Source organism: Podarcis erhardii (assembly GCF_964252035.2).
Source record: "Podarcis erhardii genome assembly, chromosome: Z".
Taxonomy (NCBI): Eukaryota; Metazoa; Chordata; class Lepidosauria; order Squamata; family Lacertidae; genus Podarcis; species Podarcis erhardii.
In genome coordinates this window covers 31,326,764-31,345,701 of record NC_138504.1, presented here as the reverse complement: position 1 = coordinate 31,345,701, position 18,938 = coordinate 31,326,764, and the positions used below count along the sequence as shown (strand labels likewise).

Below are 18,938 nucleotides of genomic sequence, written 5' to 3'. Positions count from 1 at the left end.
GGGGGGATTCAGTAAGGAGGGAGAATAGCCAATAGCCCAACTAGTCCAGCCTCCTGTTCTCACAGTGGCCACCCATATGCCCCAATGGGGAGCCTGCAAGCTGGATTTGAAAACAGTAGCCTTCTCCCACTCCTGCTCTCCTGCATTCTGTTGTTGTTTTTTTTAAAGAACAGTTTAATTGAACAACTTAAAATGAAAGTGGAAAAAACAAACAAAAGAAAAGGTATATCACTATATCACTATTAAGAGCTGCAAGTAGTGCCTGTGGGTTTATATCCAATAGATGGTATTTATCTCATGGAACTGTGTATGTTAAAAAGTCAGTTGATCCAAAGGCAATAGGCTTGCTTCCATCCAAATTTTCCAATTGCCATCTTTCCCCCCAATTTTTAAAGTTGGGTTTTCCCACAAAGTCAAGTTAGCATGAGAACATGAGTCAAACCTACTTTTTATTAGACATAATATTCCATATCTTTCTAACTGACATAATTGTTTCCAGAGATTCCCGAGTTCTAAAATATTTTATTCCTAATACTGTCCTTCCAAGCAAAGGTGCTATAAATGTACAATATATTCTAAAATTGTCCAGATTGGAAATTTAACACCAATTGGTGGGTTTCCAGTATTTAATACTTGCCATTAAGGAAGCAATGTAGCACAGCTCCATATTTGGAACACCAAATCTTCCTTCATTAATTTGTAGCTGCATTTTCTGTAAAGATATTCTCAGAGGTGAAGAACCCCATAGACATTTTCTAAAGAAAGGATTTGTTTTCTGAAAATATTTTCCAAATATATGAAGTGGAATTCCTCTCAAAATATAGATTAATCTGGGGATAATATTCATTTTCAGATCATTCGCCTTTCCATCTATCAACAACTGAAGAACTGAGGTGTTAGGGGAGGAGTAGTACCTCTAATACTTAATTAAAATCTTCTATTTTCAATTTATCGTAAGTACACTCATTCAAGTGTCCAAAACATTTCAGGAGAATCCAAATTAGGTCCATAAACATTAACCAAAGCTATTACCATCTCTTCTATTTTTGCACATAAAATTTAATAACACCAATTTGCATCAGTAATAACCTGGCTGAAAATCCTTTTCGGACCAAAATGGCCACATTTAGGATTTGCCACAGTATTTGTAAGATAAACTTATCTCACCCAATGTTTCATTAATAATAATTTATCCCGTTCCATTAGATTAATCTCCTGTAAATAAGCAACATCTGCCCTTAACAATTTTAAATATGCTAAACTTACATTTTGCTTCTTAGATTCTCACAATCCTTTTACATTAAAATGAACTAACTTCATCCAATAATTTTATTTTGCCCCCCCCCCGCCACTTTATTTTATGACTTGGACCATTTAACAAACATTTAGTAATATCTTTTTTCCATCTTTGAGCATATATCAGATTTTCTAATATCACTCATAGGTGCAGAACATCCATAGGCACTTAGCTTAGCATTTAAATTCAATTCTACTGCATATATTTTCCGGACAATATTGATACACCGTTTTTTAAAATAGAAAATGTGGTTATATGAAAAGAAATAGGATCAGAATAAATTGATATACAAGTTGGCAAAATGCTGATTTCTTTTATTGACAGTATGCCCAGGCTTTTTATCAGAATGGGTCAGTATGAGAAAACAAATGAGAGGAGAAAGAAAAAAGAAAGTGAAAACACAGAGTCGTTCAAAATGAAACCTCTCCAGGACATCTTCAGAGATTTACATTTCTTCCTTAAATCATCATGTCTGATCATCTGCAAATTTGATTAAGATAAAGGCCTCTGCATTCGAGGGACTGACAAATTTGTGAATTTGATCTTCATGGTTAATGCAGAATGTAGCTGGAAAGCACATGAAATATTGGAGTTGTTCTGACCTTGCAAGAGTTGGTGCTTTTGTGGAAAGTCTGTGCTTTTCAGACATTTCTTTACTAAAGTCAGGATAAATTGCTATCTAATTTTGATTCCATTTCAGCAGAGATTTTACTGATTGTTGGCAAAATGTATGTAGAATCTTGTCTCTTGCAGTGACATGCAGAAATTGCACAATCATAATATTGGAAAGAGTTGCAGTCCTCTGGCTTGTTACAGGAATTAAGATAACGTGTTCTATCTCAATTGGGAAGTACCCTCCCAGAGAGAGAAGCTTTTTGAAAAAAATCCACCATATAGTCCAGGCCCTGAGTGTCCCTATTTTCCAGGGACATCCCTGATTTGATCCCGGATTGTCCCACTTTTCCTTAGGGTGACCCTATTTTCATTGGAGAAATGTTGGAGGGTATGTGGGATGTCCCTATTTTCATTGGAAAAATGCCGGAGGGTATGGAGTTATCCAACCCCCAAACTGTCTGAAGGCAAACCTGTATAGGGAAGTTTTTTAAAATGTTTAATGTTTTATTATGTTTTTCTATATGTTGGAAGCCGCCCAGAGTGGCTGGGGCAACTGAGTAAGATAGGTAGGGTATAAATAGTAAAATTATTATGGAATGGGACCTCCCTGTTTTCATCAGAGAAATGTTGCAGGGTATGTATGCTCTGCACCATATACTTTGCTTGAGTTGGAGGATTTTCAATGCCAATTATACACTGACTTTTCCAGTGTAACTATGACTCCAAACAGGTAATTCGTTTATCCATAATATTATGGCTAGCTTGAGTAACGGTCTCATGGATATTCAAACGATCTTCATAGTGAACCATCTATCTTGCATCTGCTTCGGATCATTCTTAAGCTCTGCCTAGACTTTTCGGATTGGCTTCAGAACTTGTATTTGAGACAGGATCGCTTTCACTAAATCAGTATTCAAGTCCTCCTCCACCATTTTCTTTGACTCAACCAATAGTGACACAGTTGAACTTGAAGAAGCTACCCCTCATTAGCTCTAGCTCTTCATGGCTATACCTTGTCAGAAGGAAATAATATATAATAAGAGGGTTTTTTTACTGATAACCAGAGTCTTTGTCCAAGCAGCCTGATAATTCAGTAGTTTGAAAGCTTGTTGGTCAGGAGAGAAATGAAAGACATGTTTCACAGCACTACCTCCAAACTGGAAGACTGTTCCCCCCCCCCCCCATTCAATGTTAGATTGGCTCCATTCATGGAGATTCCACTTAGGAATCATAAGAAACTAAGCTCAGACCTGCAACAGCTGTTTCAGGCCAAAGTGTCCTGTTTTCACAGTGGCCACCATGGGATACCTATGAGGAGGATATGAGTGCAAGAGCACTCTCCCCTCCTGTGGTTTCCAGCAACTGATATTCAAAAGCTTCACTGCCTCAGATGATGTAGGCAGAGTACAGCCTTTCCTCCTTCATGAATTTGTCGAACCTTCTTTTGATGATGTCTAGGTTAGAGTAATAAGTATATCTACATGCTGCGTAAAGAAATCCATTGATCCATGTGGCTCAGTATTATCTACTCAGGCTGGCAGTAGTTTTTTTCCTTGTCGTCGACTGGTCAATCCTTTTTTTAACAAAACATACATTTATTTATAATAAAACGGAACAAAGCATAATGGCAGATGCCAAATACATAGGGGATAGCCAGAGCTAAGCACATAGGAACAGATTTCCAAAATCAAATGTAATAAATTAATATCACAAGGTGACAACTAACATATGTGGGTTTATCTTATTACTCCAGAACATTATAAAAATACTCCATTTTTAGACACTATCTTGTTGCCTTCCCTCTCTAGTTCTCATCAATTGTGTAAGTTTAATCATGCATACTATGTCCCATATTTTAGTTATCCATTATCCACCTGTCAGGGATTATTTAGTTGTGATTCCTGCATTGCAGAGGGTTGGACTAGATGACCCAACAGGTTACTTTCCAACTCTACAATGTTATGGTTATATGATTCTCTCATGGATGGTGTTCAATCCCCCCCCCCATTTTTGTCAAATAATTATTTCTGGCAGCAGGTAAGAGGTGTTGCCTCAATTTCCTGCCCTCTGTTAGCACAGTTTCTTTACTGTGGCCAAATAGGAAAATCAGGGAGTCCATGGGCAAAACAGGCAATCCTTTTTAAGGCTATGTTGCTGGGGGACCTGGAACTTCTGCATGGCAAGCATGGGCCTGGTATAAGAGGTGAGGGAGCCCTTGCTGAGGGGCAGGAACCTGTTGGCACCTTTGTCTCCTCCCTCCACCCCCTTTTTGCCAATCTCAGTCATAGGATCCGAAGCTCGGCCGTCTCTGACAACCCGTACATGGCTTTGTGGTCGTCAAAGAGCTTGCGGAGAGAACGGATGTACATGGCATGGTAGCGATCCACCATCTCACAGGTTGGGTTCTCCATCCTGGGCACCACCAGGGGCTCTCCAACTAAGGAGGGAAGAAGAAAGGAGAGGCTGAACATGTGCAGAAGGACAAAAAAGGAGGAGGACCTCATAGAATAGTAGAAGTGTAGGGCTGGGGAGATCCACCCAAGGTAATCTAGTTCAACTCACCTGCAAGACCAAGGTGAGATGATGTGGACCCCTCAGGGTACATATGTTACTTTCTCTTTAATTATGCTATTTTAAATGTGCATTTTATATTTGACTTCCTTTAGTAATGTTTTCTTTTGAATTTTTTCTCTTAACTGTGATGAGTTAAATGTGCATTCCGTAGCTGACACCTTTGTAATGTTTAAGATTATATTTTCTTTTCCTATTAATTATATTGTTTTGAATGTATAATTTAATATATGACTTCCTTAAGTAATGTTTTATTCTGCATTGTTTTATTTTATGTTTTAATGTGTTGTGAACCGCTTTTAGAATTTTTTTCTTTATAAATATAAAACTGTATAGAAATAAAATGGTTAATAATAATACTACATAGGAAACCACCTTAGACCAAGTCAGACCCTTGGTCCATTAAGCTCAGTATTGCCTACACTGACTGGCAGAATCTCTGCATGGTTTCAGGCAAAGGGACTGTTTCCCAGTCTTATCCAGACATGCTGGCAGAGATTGAACCCGGGACCTTCTGCATGCAGAGCAGATGCTCTACCACTGAGTTACAGCCTTTCCCCAATAATACACAAACTATGAACCCCATGATGCAATGAGAGATTTCAGATTACAAAACCCATGATTCAGTGAGAGACTACAGACTACTGTGAGCCATAATGCAGTGAGCTACAGCTATTCCATTTGAGGGTGTGGGTGGGTCAGGCAGTGGTGGAGCATATGCCCGTGCTGCCTGGGGCAGGCGGGTGAAGCACCCCCCGAGGGTAGCGTGGCGGACACCCTCCATGAGCCACAGTTCAGGGTTGAGAGGGGTGGGGAAGCAGCTGCCAACTCTCCCCTACTCTCTGCCACTGGGTCAGGCCTGACCCAGCAACGAATGTGGAGCTATTGCGGCCGAGCGCACCTCGCCATGGCCAAGGTGGGATGCTCTCCACTGCCAGGTCAGTAGTGACCCAGCGGCAGAGCCGCTGCTGTTGGGTGCGAGGTGTGCCATGGCCGAGGAGGGTGGGCAGCAGCGCTGCCACCCACTTGTCTGCTCTCCTCCCCCAGATCAAGCCTGACGGGGGCGGCGGAGCAGAACTGCACCAGGCACAGTTGCTGCAGCCAAGGCGGTGTTCCTTCTGGTGTGGAGCTAGGCTATTATGAAGAAGCCTGCTGTGGGGGCTCCTGTTTACGCCCCCTCTCAAAATTGCCCCTGGGGCCCCCATGTTCCCATCCCCCCCCCCCTGCTACGCCTCTGGGGTCAGGAAATACTCACTGACAGTGGTGACTGGTCTGGGGAAAGGAAGGAGTCCCCAGGAACGAACCGAGGAGAATCCCCTTCCATAAAAAAAGCAGGGGGAGAAGCCCAGGATCTTTCTGAATCTGTCCTGGATTCTCCGCATCCAGCTCCCTTCTTTGAAGAGAACCTGCTGGAAAAGGTCATTCTCCCCAAAGGAGAAAGCAGGAACCAGATGGGCCCTTGAAGAAAGAAATCATGGAGGGATGTTAAGACAGAAACCACCTGAAAACAATCACATACACAGCCCAACAAGACAATGACAAAAATCCACCAACAGCATATAAATCAATATGGCTAACCTGATCCAAAACACCCACCCACCCCACTCACACATGAAAACGAAGATCACCACAGCCAATCACAAATGAACAACCACACCTTAGGCCAACCCCAACCTCTCTCACCACCAAAGGAACACAAGTGAACAGCAAAGAACCTGTACAAGCAACGCTGACACAAAACCCCACATATATTAAGTATACAGTGGTAACTCGGGTTAAGTACTTACCATATTTTTCGCCCTATAGGACGCACTTTTTCAACTCCAAAAATGAAGGGGAAATGTGTGTGCGTCCTATGGGGCGAATGCAGGCTTTCGCTGAAATATTTTTTTTTAATTCATTTCCCCCCCCCCCAAAAAAAACGAGGTGCGTCCTATGGGCCAGTGCGCCCTATAGGGCGAAAAATAAGGTAATTCGTTCCGGAGGTCCGTACTTAACCTGAAACTGTTCTTAACCTGAAGCACCACTTTAGCAAATGAGGCCTCCCACTGCCGCTGCGCTGCCAGAGCACGATTTCTGTTCTCATGCTGAAGCAAAGTTCTTAACCTGAAGCACTATTTCTGGGTTAGCGGAGTCTGTAACCTGAAGCCTATGTAACCTGAAGCATATGTAACCTGAGGTACCACTGTAATAGTAACATCGCCACCGGACCCCACCCTCACCCCCTTTCCCCTTCTTTTTCTGAATGTTTCAACAAATGAAACTGATCTGTAAAAATGTTACTTGTAGGGGGGAAAAGAGAGAGAGAGACATTGCACATACTTTTGTAAATTAAGAAAATCTTTAATAAAAATACATTTTTAAAAACAACAACAATAAATCATGAGAAAACATGAGATTGTGATTCTTAAACAGCAAGGGGGGGTAAACTAGTTGACTCTTAAGCTCCCTTCCAACTCTACAATTCTATGCTCAAGAGCCCCCTGCCCCAGGAATAAAGAACTCCCCTCAGAAATCTAACACACAAGAATATGAAAAGAGTGTGGCTGCTAGATCAGGCCAAATGGGGCCCATCTAAGTCCAGCATCCTGTTTTCACAGTGACCAAATGCCACTTTGAGAACAGAATGGCCACAGTGGCCAAATGCCATAAGGAATCAAGATAGATTGCATCTGGGCCTGAAGGTTCCAGAAGAGCTCTGCTGGATCAGGCCAGTGATCCATCTAAGTCCAGCATCCTCTTCTCACAGTGACCGACCAGGTCCCTGTTATTTGCAGCAAGGGTCTGGAAACCAAGCCTTGTGAGGAATGATGGAGGGAGTTGGGGATGTTTAGCCTGGAGATGATAAAGAGGTGCCATGATAGCCATCTTCAAATATCGAAAGGGTTGCAAGCTTGTTTTCAGCGGCTCTAGAGGGGAGGACCTGGATCAATGGGTTCAAATGACAAGAAAGAAGATTCCGACTCAACATTGGGAAGAACTTTCTGGTGGTGAAAGTCATTCAACAGTGGGATGGACTCCCTTGGAAGGTGGTGGACTCTCCTTCCTTAGAACCTTTTATACAGAGGTTGGATTGCTGTCTGCAATTGAGGGCCCCCAAAAAACTTAAAAGGGGGAAAAAAACCTGGATGTACATTTTCAAAATATAAGTTTAAAAACAAATAAAATAAAACCTACATACAGCAACAGTGTTTGTGTTGTGTATGGACCTATTAGGTCCATAAATTACCATATAGCATGTATTCAGTACAAAAAAACAGCAACAATTTGTTGTTGACAAAGGACAGCTGGACACATAAAGAGCCCCATTACTTTCAGTAGCTTAGGGCCTCATCAAACCAAAATCCGGCCCTGACTGTCTGCCAGGAATTCTTGCAGCTGTGACTCCTGCATTTCAAGGAGTTGGGCTAGATGTCCCTTAGGAGACCCTCCTATGATTCTGTGCAGGAGCTACCCACAACTACAACAACCATGTTAGTAGCTTCTTTGACCCTCCAGAATCAAAATACACGTGCTGCTGAATATTGCTGCCAGAGTTTCATAGAAACATAGAATTATAGAGTTGGAAGGAACGTAACGGGTTGCCTAGTCTAAACCAGGGGCCACTGGTTGGCCAGTGTGGTACCTTTCTTCTGATTCATCTGAAGGACTCTTCAAATGCCATTGGCATCTTAAGTCTCTGGCCATCCTGAGGTCTCTCAGCCACCTGTCAGCTAGGAAAGGAATGTAATGTTCAACAGGTGGTACGCACCCATGTCGGAGCGCCATCCGAACAAACCCCTTGCGCTCACTCAGGATCAGCGTTGTCACTCCTGGCCGACAGGAGAGGGCCTCTGCTGCACCACCAACTACAATCGCTACAGCATTCCCAGTCCCATTCCGGGATATGAGGTATTCTATTGCCTTACGGGTCACAGGGAAGAGACCTAAAGGGCCAGAGAATCAGAAGAGAGTTAGAAGTCATCATGATCCCCACCAACTTGCAGGGCTGTTGCATGCCCAAATCATTTCTTCAGCTTTTTAGACCTAAAGGGCTGATGATATAATAAAGAGACATCTGCACAGGGAATCAAATCATAGAATTGCAGGGTTGGAAGGGACCATCAAGAGTCATGTAGTCCAACCCCCTGCAATGCAAGAATCACAACTAAAGCATCCATGACAGATGTCCCTCCAACCTCTAATAAAAACCTCCAAGGAAAGAGAGTCCATCACTTTTCAGGGGAGTCCATTCCACTGTTGAACAGCTCTTACTGTCAGAAAATTATTCCTGATATCTCCTTTCATGTAACCTGAATCCATAGGTTCATCCCACACTCTGAAGCAGCAGAAAACAAGCTTGCTCCATCTTCAATTGGGCAACCCTTTAGATATTTGAAGATGACTCTCATGTCACCTCTAGGTCTCCTCTTCTCCAAGCTAAGCATCCCCAACTCCCTCACCTGTTCCTGACAAGGCTTGGTTTCCAGACCTTTTATCATCTTGGTTACCTCTCTCTGTATGCATTCCAGCTTGTCAATATCATTCTGCCCTGAACTGGACACAGTATTCCAGTTGTGGTCTGCCCAAGGAAGAATACAGTGGTATTATTCCTTTCCTTGACCTTGACACTAGATTTCTGTTGATGCAGCCTAGAATAGCATTAGCTTTTTTGCTACTGCATCACGCTATTGAATCATTTTCAGCTTGTGGTCTACGAAGATCCCTAGATCCTTTTCTCATGTACTACTGGCAAGCCAGGTGTCCCCCATATTTTATTTGTGCAGCTGCTTCTTCCTGCCTAAGTGTAGACCAGAGCTTTCCAAACTGTGTGTCATGACACATTTGTGTGTCAGCTGCAGTGTGTAGGTGTGTCACGCGAATGCTTCCTATACTTCTACCGGGGCTGGAAAGGGGTTAGTTTAATCTCCAATTTGCTAGTAAAACTGAATACAGTGGTGCCTCGCAAGACGAAATTAATCCATTCCGTGAGGCTCTTCATATAGCGGTTTTTTCATCTTGTGAAGCAAGCCCATTGACAGCTTAGCGGATTAGCGCTATTAGCGGTTTAGTGGCTTTTAGCGGATCAGCTGATAAGCGGCTTAGGGCTTAGGAAAAGGAGGGGGAAAGGGAAAAAACCCTGCAGGAACTCGCAAGACATTTTCGTCTTGCGAAGCAAGCCCATAGGGAAATTCGTTTTGCGAAGCGCCTCCAAAACAGAAAACCCTTTCGTCTAGCGGGTTTTCCATCTTGCGAGGCGTTCGTCTTGCGGGGCACCACTGTAACTGTGTTGAGAAATGATGCATGTCTAAAAAGTGTGTCACCAAAATGAAAATTTTGGAAAGTTCTGCTTTAGATCCTTACTTTTGTCCCTATTGAAATTCAATTTGTTAGTTTGGGCAAAGTCCTCAGATCTGTTAAGGTCATCCTGAATCCCGATCCTGTCTTCTGCAGTATTTGCTACCCCTCCCAGTTTGGTGACATCTGCAAATTGGATGAATATCCCCTCAATTCCTTAATCCAAGACATTTTTACAAATATGTTGAACAAGAGGGCCCAGAACAGAATCCTGCAGCACCCGACTTGTCACCTTTTTCCAGGATCTCAATGGAGACAGCACAGAAGAAGACACTCACCCCCACTCATTAGGTATTCCCTGAAGACAGGCAATCGGAAGTTGCCAGCCAGTGTGGCCAGGAAGGGTTTGATCCCAGGAAACTTTTCATGGAAGCCGGTGGCTCGAGTGACAAGGTTGCCGAAAGCTCCAACACAGAGGATCCCATGCGGGTGGATCCCGATGATGTAGTTGTGGCTGGGGAGCAGGTCATGAGTCTTCACCAGCTGAATGATATTAAAGAATGATATTGACAAACTCGACCAAGTGCTCTTAGTACACCAAAAGCTTAACATGTGTCAACAGTGTGCTTCAGCAGCAAAAACTGCTAATGCAGTTCTAGGCTACTTCAACAGAAGTCTAGTGCTCAGATCAAGGGAAGTCATGCGACCACTTTATTCTGCCTTGGTCAGACCACACCTGGAGTCCTGTGTCCAGTTCTGAGCATCTCAGTTTAAGGAGGATATGAAGAAGGTGGGAGGTGTGCAGAGGAGGGCAACCAAGATGGCCTGGAAACCAAGCCTTGTCAGGAACAGGTGAGGGAAACCAAGCCTTATGAGGAATGGTTGAGGGAATTGGGTATATTCAGCCTAGAGAAAATGAGAATTAGCGGGAACATGAGAGCCATTTTCAAATATCTGAAGGACTGTTGTATGGAAGACAAAGGCAGCTTCTGTGCTGCTGCTCTGGAGGGGAGGATCCTGATGGATTCAAAGAGCAATAAACAATAATTCAGACTAAAGAATTTTCTGAAGGTAAGAGCCATTTGCAATGGAACAGACTCACTCAGAAGGTGATGGGCTCTTCTTTACTGGAAGTTTTTAAGCAGAGGTTGGAAGGCCACCTGTCAGGGATTCTTGACCTGTGATGCCTGTGTTGCAGGCGGTTGGACTATATGAGTCATGGGGCCCTTCCAAGTCTACGGTTCTATGATTTTATGGCTTGCAGCCTCACCATGGCTGGGAAGACCCAGAAGCACCCTTGTACCACATACTGGTGCTTACCTGAATCGGAAAATAATCTCGGAAGTAATTCCAGATGGACCAGTTCCGGACCCAAATAGAACTTCTCCCACCTGCAGAAATGGGAAGACAGATTTATTCTAGCCTCTGAGTGCCCTTGCAACCAAGAGTTATAGAACGTGATAATGACTCTAGGAAAAGAAGGAAAAATTAAAAGGGGGGGACAGGAACCATTATACATGGAAACACAAGTCTGCTGTCCAGCAATTGCTGCCACTGACCCCTCCATCTGGGTCTGCTGCAGGTGCCTCAAATTTGGTCTGGGAGGGACTTCCTAAAAAGCAAATGGTTTATGGCCTTTATTTATTTCATTAAAATTTGCACCGTTTGATTGTTAAAACAAAACAAGCCATCCTCAAAGCGGTTTACAGAGAGAACCAAATAATAAGACCATTGGTTAAAACAGCTGAAAGCAAGTATTTAAAACATTCTAACAATAAAAAAATCAGAAATAAGCTAAAACCAGATTAAAACATACATTAATGTTCTACATGTCTGGGTAGGCTTACCTAAACAAAAATGTTTTTAACAGGCACTGAAAAAGGTACAGGGAAGGTACCTGTCTGATGTCAATAGGCAGGGAGTTCCAAAGTGTAGGTGCTACCACACTAATAGACTGATTTCTTAAAAATGTGGGACTGGGATTATGTGGCACCTGTAATGGTGTCAGTTCTGTGCATCAAAGCAGTCAAGAGGGCTCATATGGGGTAAAACGATCTCTCAGGTAAACTGGTCCTGAGTTTCTAAACCTTTCTAAACCAGGTCATACTTCATACCACCCACCACCAATTTGTAAATATATAATCACTGTTGTGTCAATGAAGGTAAAGTCCACCATAGCTATGTGCCTGCCTTTCCAAGTAGCCCAGTGATGCATCGCAGGGGGCTGGACTAGATGACCCTCTGGAGGCCCTTTGCAACTCTCCATGATTCTGTGAAAACAGATATTCATTTTGGGGGCATCTGGTTGGCCATTGTGGGAAAAGAATGCTGGAATGCAAGGGTCATTGCCATGATGCAGCAAGCTCTTCTTGTGTTCTTATGAGTGTCATCCAAAGGAAACCAAACACTGCCTGACCCTGGACCTGTTCACAGGGTCACAGAATCACACAGAGATGGAAGAGATCTGAAAGGGTCATCTAGTCCAAACACCTGTGATGCAGGAACCACTACAAAAGTTTGCTTTGCCCCTTCTCTTGCAGAAATGTCACGTTCTGTAGCCTGCCACACAAGAGAGAGCTGCTCTTGTGGGATTCCTCTCTTTGTTGTCAGGTGTGATACTTAGACCTCTGAGGAGTGACGTTGGATGGACTTTGGGTTTGTGACAAAGCTGGGCAAACATTATGGGCTAGGCTGGGAGTACTGTCAAGGAATGCACAGAGTGTTTGCAGTCATGTGGCTGAAACAAACCTCCTGCTAACCTGGTTTCCCTTTTTCCTATCAGTGGGAATGGTCATTCCAACATCTCAGATACAAAGGTGATTCTCGAGTCGTTCATCACAGAATCACAGAATTGTAGAATCCCATTTTTCACCCACAGTGTACAAAAAACATTAGTGAGGCAAGTCTCCATCATGGAAGCATTAGGAATAATTTTCTGAGGGTAAGAATCATTCAACAGTGGAACGGGCTCCCATGGACTCTCCTTCCTTGAAGTCCTTTAAGCAGCTGGTCAAACAGCCATCTGTCAGGGATTCTTCAGCTGTGATTCCTACATTGCAGGCAGCTGGTCACTACATGATCCTAGAGGTCCCTTCCAACTCTACATAATTATATGATTTCATGGACCTGTGAAAGCAGGGTCCAAAGGGTACTACTGTGGCAACCACCCTCAGTTAATGTTCAAGGAGAACAAAATGCCTAAAGACAAATGCACACACACAAAAAAGAGCTGTACCTTCAAACAAAATCCCTCTAAACAGCCAGGATGCTTCTTCACTCACCATTCTCAGGTGTATTCCAATCATAGATAAGCCAAGCCAGGTAGAGAGCAGAAATGGGCCAGAAACTGGTGAAAGCCAGATAGATAAGGAGAATCAGGGAAACCATCCCTGAGGGAGAGGAAGAAAAAAAATAGCTTATTTAGCTCAGTTAAAGCCACTTTATTAATTTATTTATTGCATTTATATCCCATGTGTTATGTGAGACCTTAGCTAAAAGAAGGCTGCAAGCAGCAGCTGAGACACAGAGACCTGTTTGATTTCTGCTAGAATCCAGGGCTGTGAGTAAGGAAAAGGCAAGACTTTCTGAGGTGTTAATGCTTGTGGCCAGGTTGTATATATGTGTAAATAAACCATAAAGCCAAATGACACCAGTCTCTGCTGTCCCTCATTCCAAGGAAACTGAACCCTAGGTAAGTGCTTGGAACACCTGGAATTTTGCTTTGCTCAGAGAGGCTTGTAACAATACATACATGCATACATTTACTCATTAACACATTCATTCATTCATTCATTCATTCATTCATTTTTTCCATTCAATCATTCATTCATTTGTATACTTACTTACTTCGAACTCTATATGGCTCAGGGCTCCTTTGAGAGCCAAACTGGTATAATGGTTAGAGAGCTGGGCTAAGACCCAGAGAGCCAGGCTCTAGTCCCCTGCTCAGCCACAAAGCTCTCTGAATGTGACCTTGGGTAAGTCACCATCTCTCTGCCCAGCCTAATTTACAGGGCTGCTGTGAGGATAATATGAGCTGATCTTTGGCTCTGTGGTCTCAGGGCAACTGTTTGGCCAGAGAGATGGCTTGACCAAAGCACATGTGTCAAATCAGCCATCCCTTTGGAGGTCTTTTCCCATTGTGTTATCCTGGCAAATGTGTTCTGAATTATGATGGAACTCACAGGTAGAGAAAACTTTTGTTTTATATATCTTTCTAGGAAGGATTGAAAAGGAAAGTGCCCAACAATCACTATGTCACCAATGCAAAGGAAACCGGTTTCTTCACTGTCTCCTCAGTATTCTCCACTCCTGCTTTACTCCTTCAAGGCTCTCAGGTCTTGATTAACAGAATTGTACAGTTGGAAGGGACCCTGAGGGTTGTTTAGTGAAGTCCAACTAAATCTCAACTAAAGCATCCGTGACAGGGCCACCTGTGAGGTGGGTTAGGCCAAAAAGCAGTGGCTGGCCGGCCCCCAAACTTCCCCAATTGACTTCATGGCTGAGGGGGGATTTGAAGTCTGATCGCGCAGGTCCTAGTCTTATTTAATCCCCACAACTGCTCTGTGAGTTAGTTACGTTAAGGTGACGGGCAGGGACTGGTCCCCATGATCACACCCGGTGCATTTTGTAGCCAAGTAGGGATTCAAACCTTGGTCTCCCAGGTCCTAGACCGAAACTCTAACCACCACATGATACTGTCCCTTTTCTCAAGGTGGCCATCAGTCAGAAAAAGAGTCACATTCTACTCACCCAGCATCAAGAAGCTGAAAATCCACTGGAGGACTGACAGGAGCTGGAGGCCAGCCAAGAAATCTTGTTTTGAAGGCCATGGCACAGCCAGCAGCATGCGGAGAGCAGCCTGGATGCTGGCATGGATCCCTGGAAAGGAAAAGGACACCCAGACCAGGTTGCACTGACCTGTTTGCTCAGCTTTTCTCCACCCTCCCACCATTGGGAGACGCCCTCAGTGACTGAACCAATCCCCAGAAACATCTGGTGGATTCCACCCTTGAGAAAAGCAGGTTGCGCCATCCAGTGACATACAGACAACAGGAGCATGCAGGACAAAGGGCAGGAAAGGTCATGGGCAGAATCACCCCTCTTTACCTAGGAAGGCAGCCAGCCAGCCAGCCAGTAACACGTATGCTGCTTAAGCATGGCATTTCAGCAAACAGAGACACCTGGCATTTCTGTGTGCATCAGCAGCCCGCCAGCCAGCCAGCGACACGTATGCTGCTTAAGCATGGCATTTCAGCAAACAGAGACACATGGCATTTCTGTGTGCATCAGCATTCAATGCGAAAAGGATCTCAGGGGTCTTAGTAGACCACAAGCTTAAGGTGAGTTGCAGCAGCAAAAATAGCTCATGCAAATCTCAGCTGCAACGATGGAGTTCTTGTGCCCAGCTCAAGGGAAGGAATAGTCGTACAATGATTGCCCATCTACAGAACTAAGCATACACTCTAATAGCGTCTGCCCCGAAGAATCATATAACTGTAGAGTTGGAAGGTGTCCCCAAGGGTTATCTAGTCCAGTGCCTGCAATGCAGGAATCACAGCTAAGGAATCTCTGATAAACGAGCATTCAGACTCTGGTTTTAAAAAATCTAATGGAGTCCACCACCTTCCACAGTCATCTGTTCCTCTGTCAAATGGATCTTACCATCAGAAAATCATACCCAATGGAATCTTTCTTGTTGTTCGGGTCTCCTTCATTGGTTTGGGTCCTACCTTCTGAAGCACCAGAAAACAAGTTTGCTCCATCTTCCTCTGTGTATCACTTAAGGTATTTGAAGATGGCTATCATCAGTGCTATTTTACTAGAAAAAGAGGTGCCGGAATTCACCATGAACACCTCTCTTGTACTCTTAGAATAGCAACATTTGGTGCCCACCTGAGAGTGGCTGGAACTGAGTTCCATCTTAAAAAAGTCCCTGGCTCTCATATATCCTCTCAGTCTCCTCTTTTCTAGGCTAAATAACCTAAACTCCCTCAACCGTTCATCCTAATGCTTGGTTTCCAGACCCTTTATTTTCTTGGTTGCCCTCCTTTGCATACTTTCTAGCTTGTCAATATCCTTCTTAAATTGTGGTGCCTAGAACTGGACACAGGACTGCCAGTGAGGGCTGACCATTTCAGAATAGAGTTCCTTTAATTTAGACACACATCTTCTGTTGATGCCACCTAGATTCACATGGGGATTTGCTGCTATGTCACACTGTTGCTTCATGTTAAGCCTGAAGTCTACTTAGACTCTCAAATTCTTTTCAAGCCAGATGTTCCCACATCCCATAATTGTGCATCTGCTTATTCCTGCCTAAGTGTTGACTCTTTCCCTAGATTCTTGTATTGCCACATCCCAGCAGTGTGAAAACAATGATGAAGAAAAGGGTTGGCGACCCAAGAATAAGTTCACCCTGGCCCGCCACCTGCCCTTGGGATGGTGGGTGGGAGGGTGGTGTCCAACTCTGGCAGCCAGAAATAGTGGCATGATATGAACTGATATTTGTTCAGACAGTTGGCAGGAGGATAAAGGTGATAGTAAGGAAGGTCAGGGCAGATGATAGAGATGCAAACAGGCATTGCTTTGCATAAAGGATCATAGAATTACAAAACTGTAGAGTTGGAAGGGACTCTCAGGGGGTCACCTAGTTTAACCCCCTGTAATGCAGAAATTGCTTTAAAAAATTAGAGTTGTAGAGCTGAAAGGGACCTCTCCAGCACAGGGGGCTATAGGTACTTGAATTTCCTACTAAAAGCCAGGTGCCATCTATGAATTGAATGAACCATACAATTGTAGAATTGTAGATTAAGCAGGGAACTGCTGTTAAGCTTGCATGGCATCAGGGACCCAGTTCTGATATTGTGCTTTATCCTACAGTTTTAAGCCTAAGGAGAAATGCAAGGGGATAAAGTTGAAAGACTCTGAGGATCGTGGGTTGAAAATATTATATGTATCATCTCATGGAAGGATGATGATATTGAAGCTCTAATGCTTCCTAAAAATGAACAACATTGATCGTGTATTATAATATATTGTTACCATAATATTGCATTTCTGGTTCTAAGGCCAAGTATAGTTTTCATCTATCTCAACCAATACAACAATTAGGGGAGCCAATTAAAACAAGTAGAGGATTTATCTTTGTTCTTTGGTGATTTGGGGGAGGGGGTATCATTGTTTGCAGAATCCCAGTGAATAATCCGACACTAAAACAAAGGTGCAGATCTTTTCTGTACAAACATTGGAATGAATTGGGTGAACTGTAAATGCTTCGGATGTGAGTCTTCACACCAAGATATTTTGCAAATGCCTTAAAAAAAACCAAAAACCCAGTGCCGCAGAATTGCACATATCCATCTTGATTTATATAAGAAAATGGCAACTGCAGAGAAGGGCTGCAGAGAAGGGCTGCGCCATTCCCAGAGTGATTTAACAGACAATTCCTCATTCCAGGGAATTATAACTTTGGGACGGGGATAAAGGCCTCCTATAGCAACACTTAGAACTCTGGACAAACTACAGCTCCCAGGATCCTCTGGTGAGAGGGTATCTGGGGGGAAGCCATAACTGTTTAGGCTGGTTATCTGCGAGGTGAGGAAAGTGGAAAGTGGAAACTTCTAGACTGCAAAGCATGAGAAAAGATATACCAACAACAAAAGAAAGGAAATGACACCTCCTGCCTCCAAAAATGAATGTTCCTATGCATATCCAATTAACCATACCTCCATCAGAAAATGGTACCAGGTGCTATTTTAACACACACACACACACACACACAAACAGAAGGAGAATTGCACTGACTAAGCTTCTGTCCTAAGCAGAGGAAAACTAAATGATGCCATAGTTTTTGAGCAGTTATACTGGTGAAAGTGGCACAATTCAATATATTTTCCCTGTTGATGACCTAAGGGCTCAGATCAACCAAGGCACAGAAAATAATACCTCAGATCCGTACAAAATGCCAGGAGTAAAAAGGACACCCTCAAACATGACAGTGATGAACTCCCCTTTGAGATATTCACATGGATAAATAAAAGGAATTTCAGTTGGCCAGAAAGAACATAAAGTGAAAGCCTTTGCAGATGACTTGGTACTAACTATAGAAGAACCATTAAATAATGCCAAAGAAGTTATTAAAGAAATAGAACAATTTGGACAAGTAGCAGGTTTTAAATTAAACAAAAGCAAGACTAAAATATTAGTTAAAAATATGAAATAAGACTTGGTTGCTATGTTGCAGCAGGGAATTGGTATAGAAGTAGTTTAAAAAGTTAAGTATTTAGGAATTTGGTTAACCACAATGAACATAGATTTATTTCAAAATAACTATACACTGGTGTGGAATGGAATTAAGAGAGACATGGAAATATGGGGAAGAATGAAATTATCATTTGGGGGAAGGATTTCAACTATAAAAATGAATGTGCTACCAAAGATGTTGTTTTTGTTTCAATCAATTCCTATAATCAAGGGGGCAGAAATTTTTAAAGAATGGCAAAAAGCAATTTCAAGATATGTCTGGCAGGGGAAGAAACCAAGAATACAATATAAGTTGTTAACAGATGTTAAAGAAAGAGGGGGCTTCGCCCTGCCAGACTTGAAGTTGTACTATGAAGCGGTATGCCTCTGTTGGTTAAAGGAATGGATGCTGTTAAGAAATACAGATTTGTTGGATTTAGAAGGTTATGACAATAGATTTGGTTGGCATGCATATCTATGGTATAATAAAACCAAAATCCATAAAGGATTTGGTAATCACATATTTCGAAGATCTTTATATGAAGTATGGGACTGGTATAAAAACTTATTAGAACATAAAACACCATGGTGGTTATCTCCATTAGAAGCTATGAGTATGAAAAAGATAAATATGAGTAAAAATTGGATTACCTATGAGAATTTGTTGTGGGGGAAAGGAAATAAATGGAAAATGAAACCATATGAAGAAGTTAAAGAATATGTAAATGATTGGTTGCACTATTGCCAAGTCAATGAAATATATAAAGAGGATTTAAAGGAAAAAGGATTTGATGATAAAAAAATCAAAATTTGAAATAGAAATATTAAACAATGAATGTAAAGCAATGTCTAAAATGTATAAAATACTGCTGGAATGGCATTTGAAAGATGAGGAAGTGAAATCAGTAATGATGCATTGGGCAAAAGACTTTGG

The 18,938-nt window shown here is 42.7% G+C and overlaps 1 protein-coding gene across 2 annotated transcripts in view; it reads right to left on the bottom strand.

The window, feature by feature from the left end:
* Window positions 1-1,590: 1,590 nt before the first annotated feature.
* Window positions 1,591-18,938, bottom strand: part of LOC309333535 (diacylglycerol O-acyltransferase 2-like) — a 25,130-nt gene continuing 7,782 nt past the window's right edge. For both annotated transcript variants that reach the window (XM_081847200.1, XM_081847201.1), the window contains exons 3-9: window positions 14,513-14,641; window positions 13,042-13,149; window positions 11,081-11,151; window positions 10,099-10,303; window positions 8,235-8,409; window positions 5,739-5,941; window positions 1,591-4,349 (exon numbers count right to left, since the gene is read on the bottom strand). In XM_081847200.1, the coding sequence (XP_081703326.1) occupies window positions 4,195-4,349; window positions 5,739-5,941; window positions 8,235-8,409; window positions 10,099-10,303; window positions 11,081-11,151; window positions 13,042-13,149; window positions 14,513-14,641 (1,046 nt within the window). In that variant the 3' untranslated portion in view covers window positions 1,591-4,194. The remainder of the gene's footprint in view (window positions 4,350-5,738; window positions 5,942-8,234; window positions 8,410-10,098; window positions 10,304-11,080; window positions 11,152-13,041; window positions 13,150-14,512; window positions 14,642-18,938) is intronic.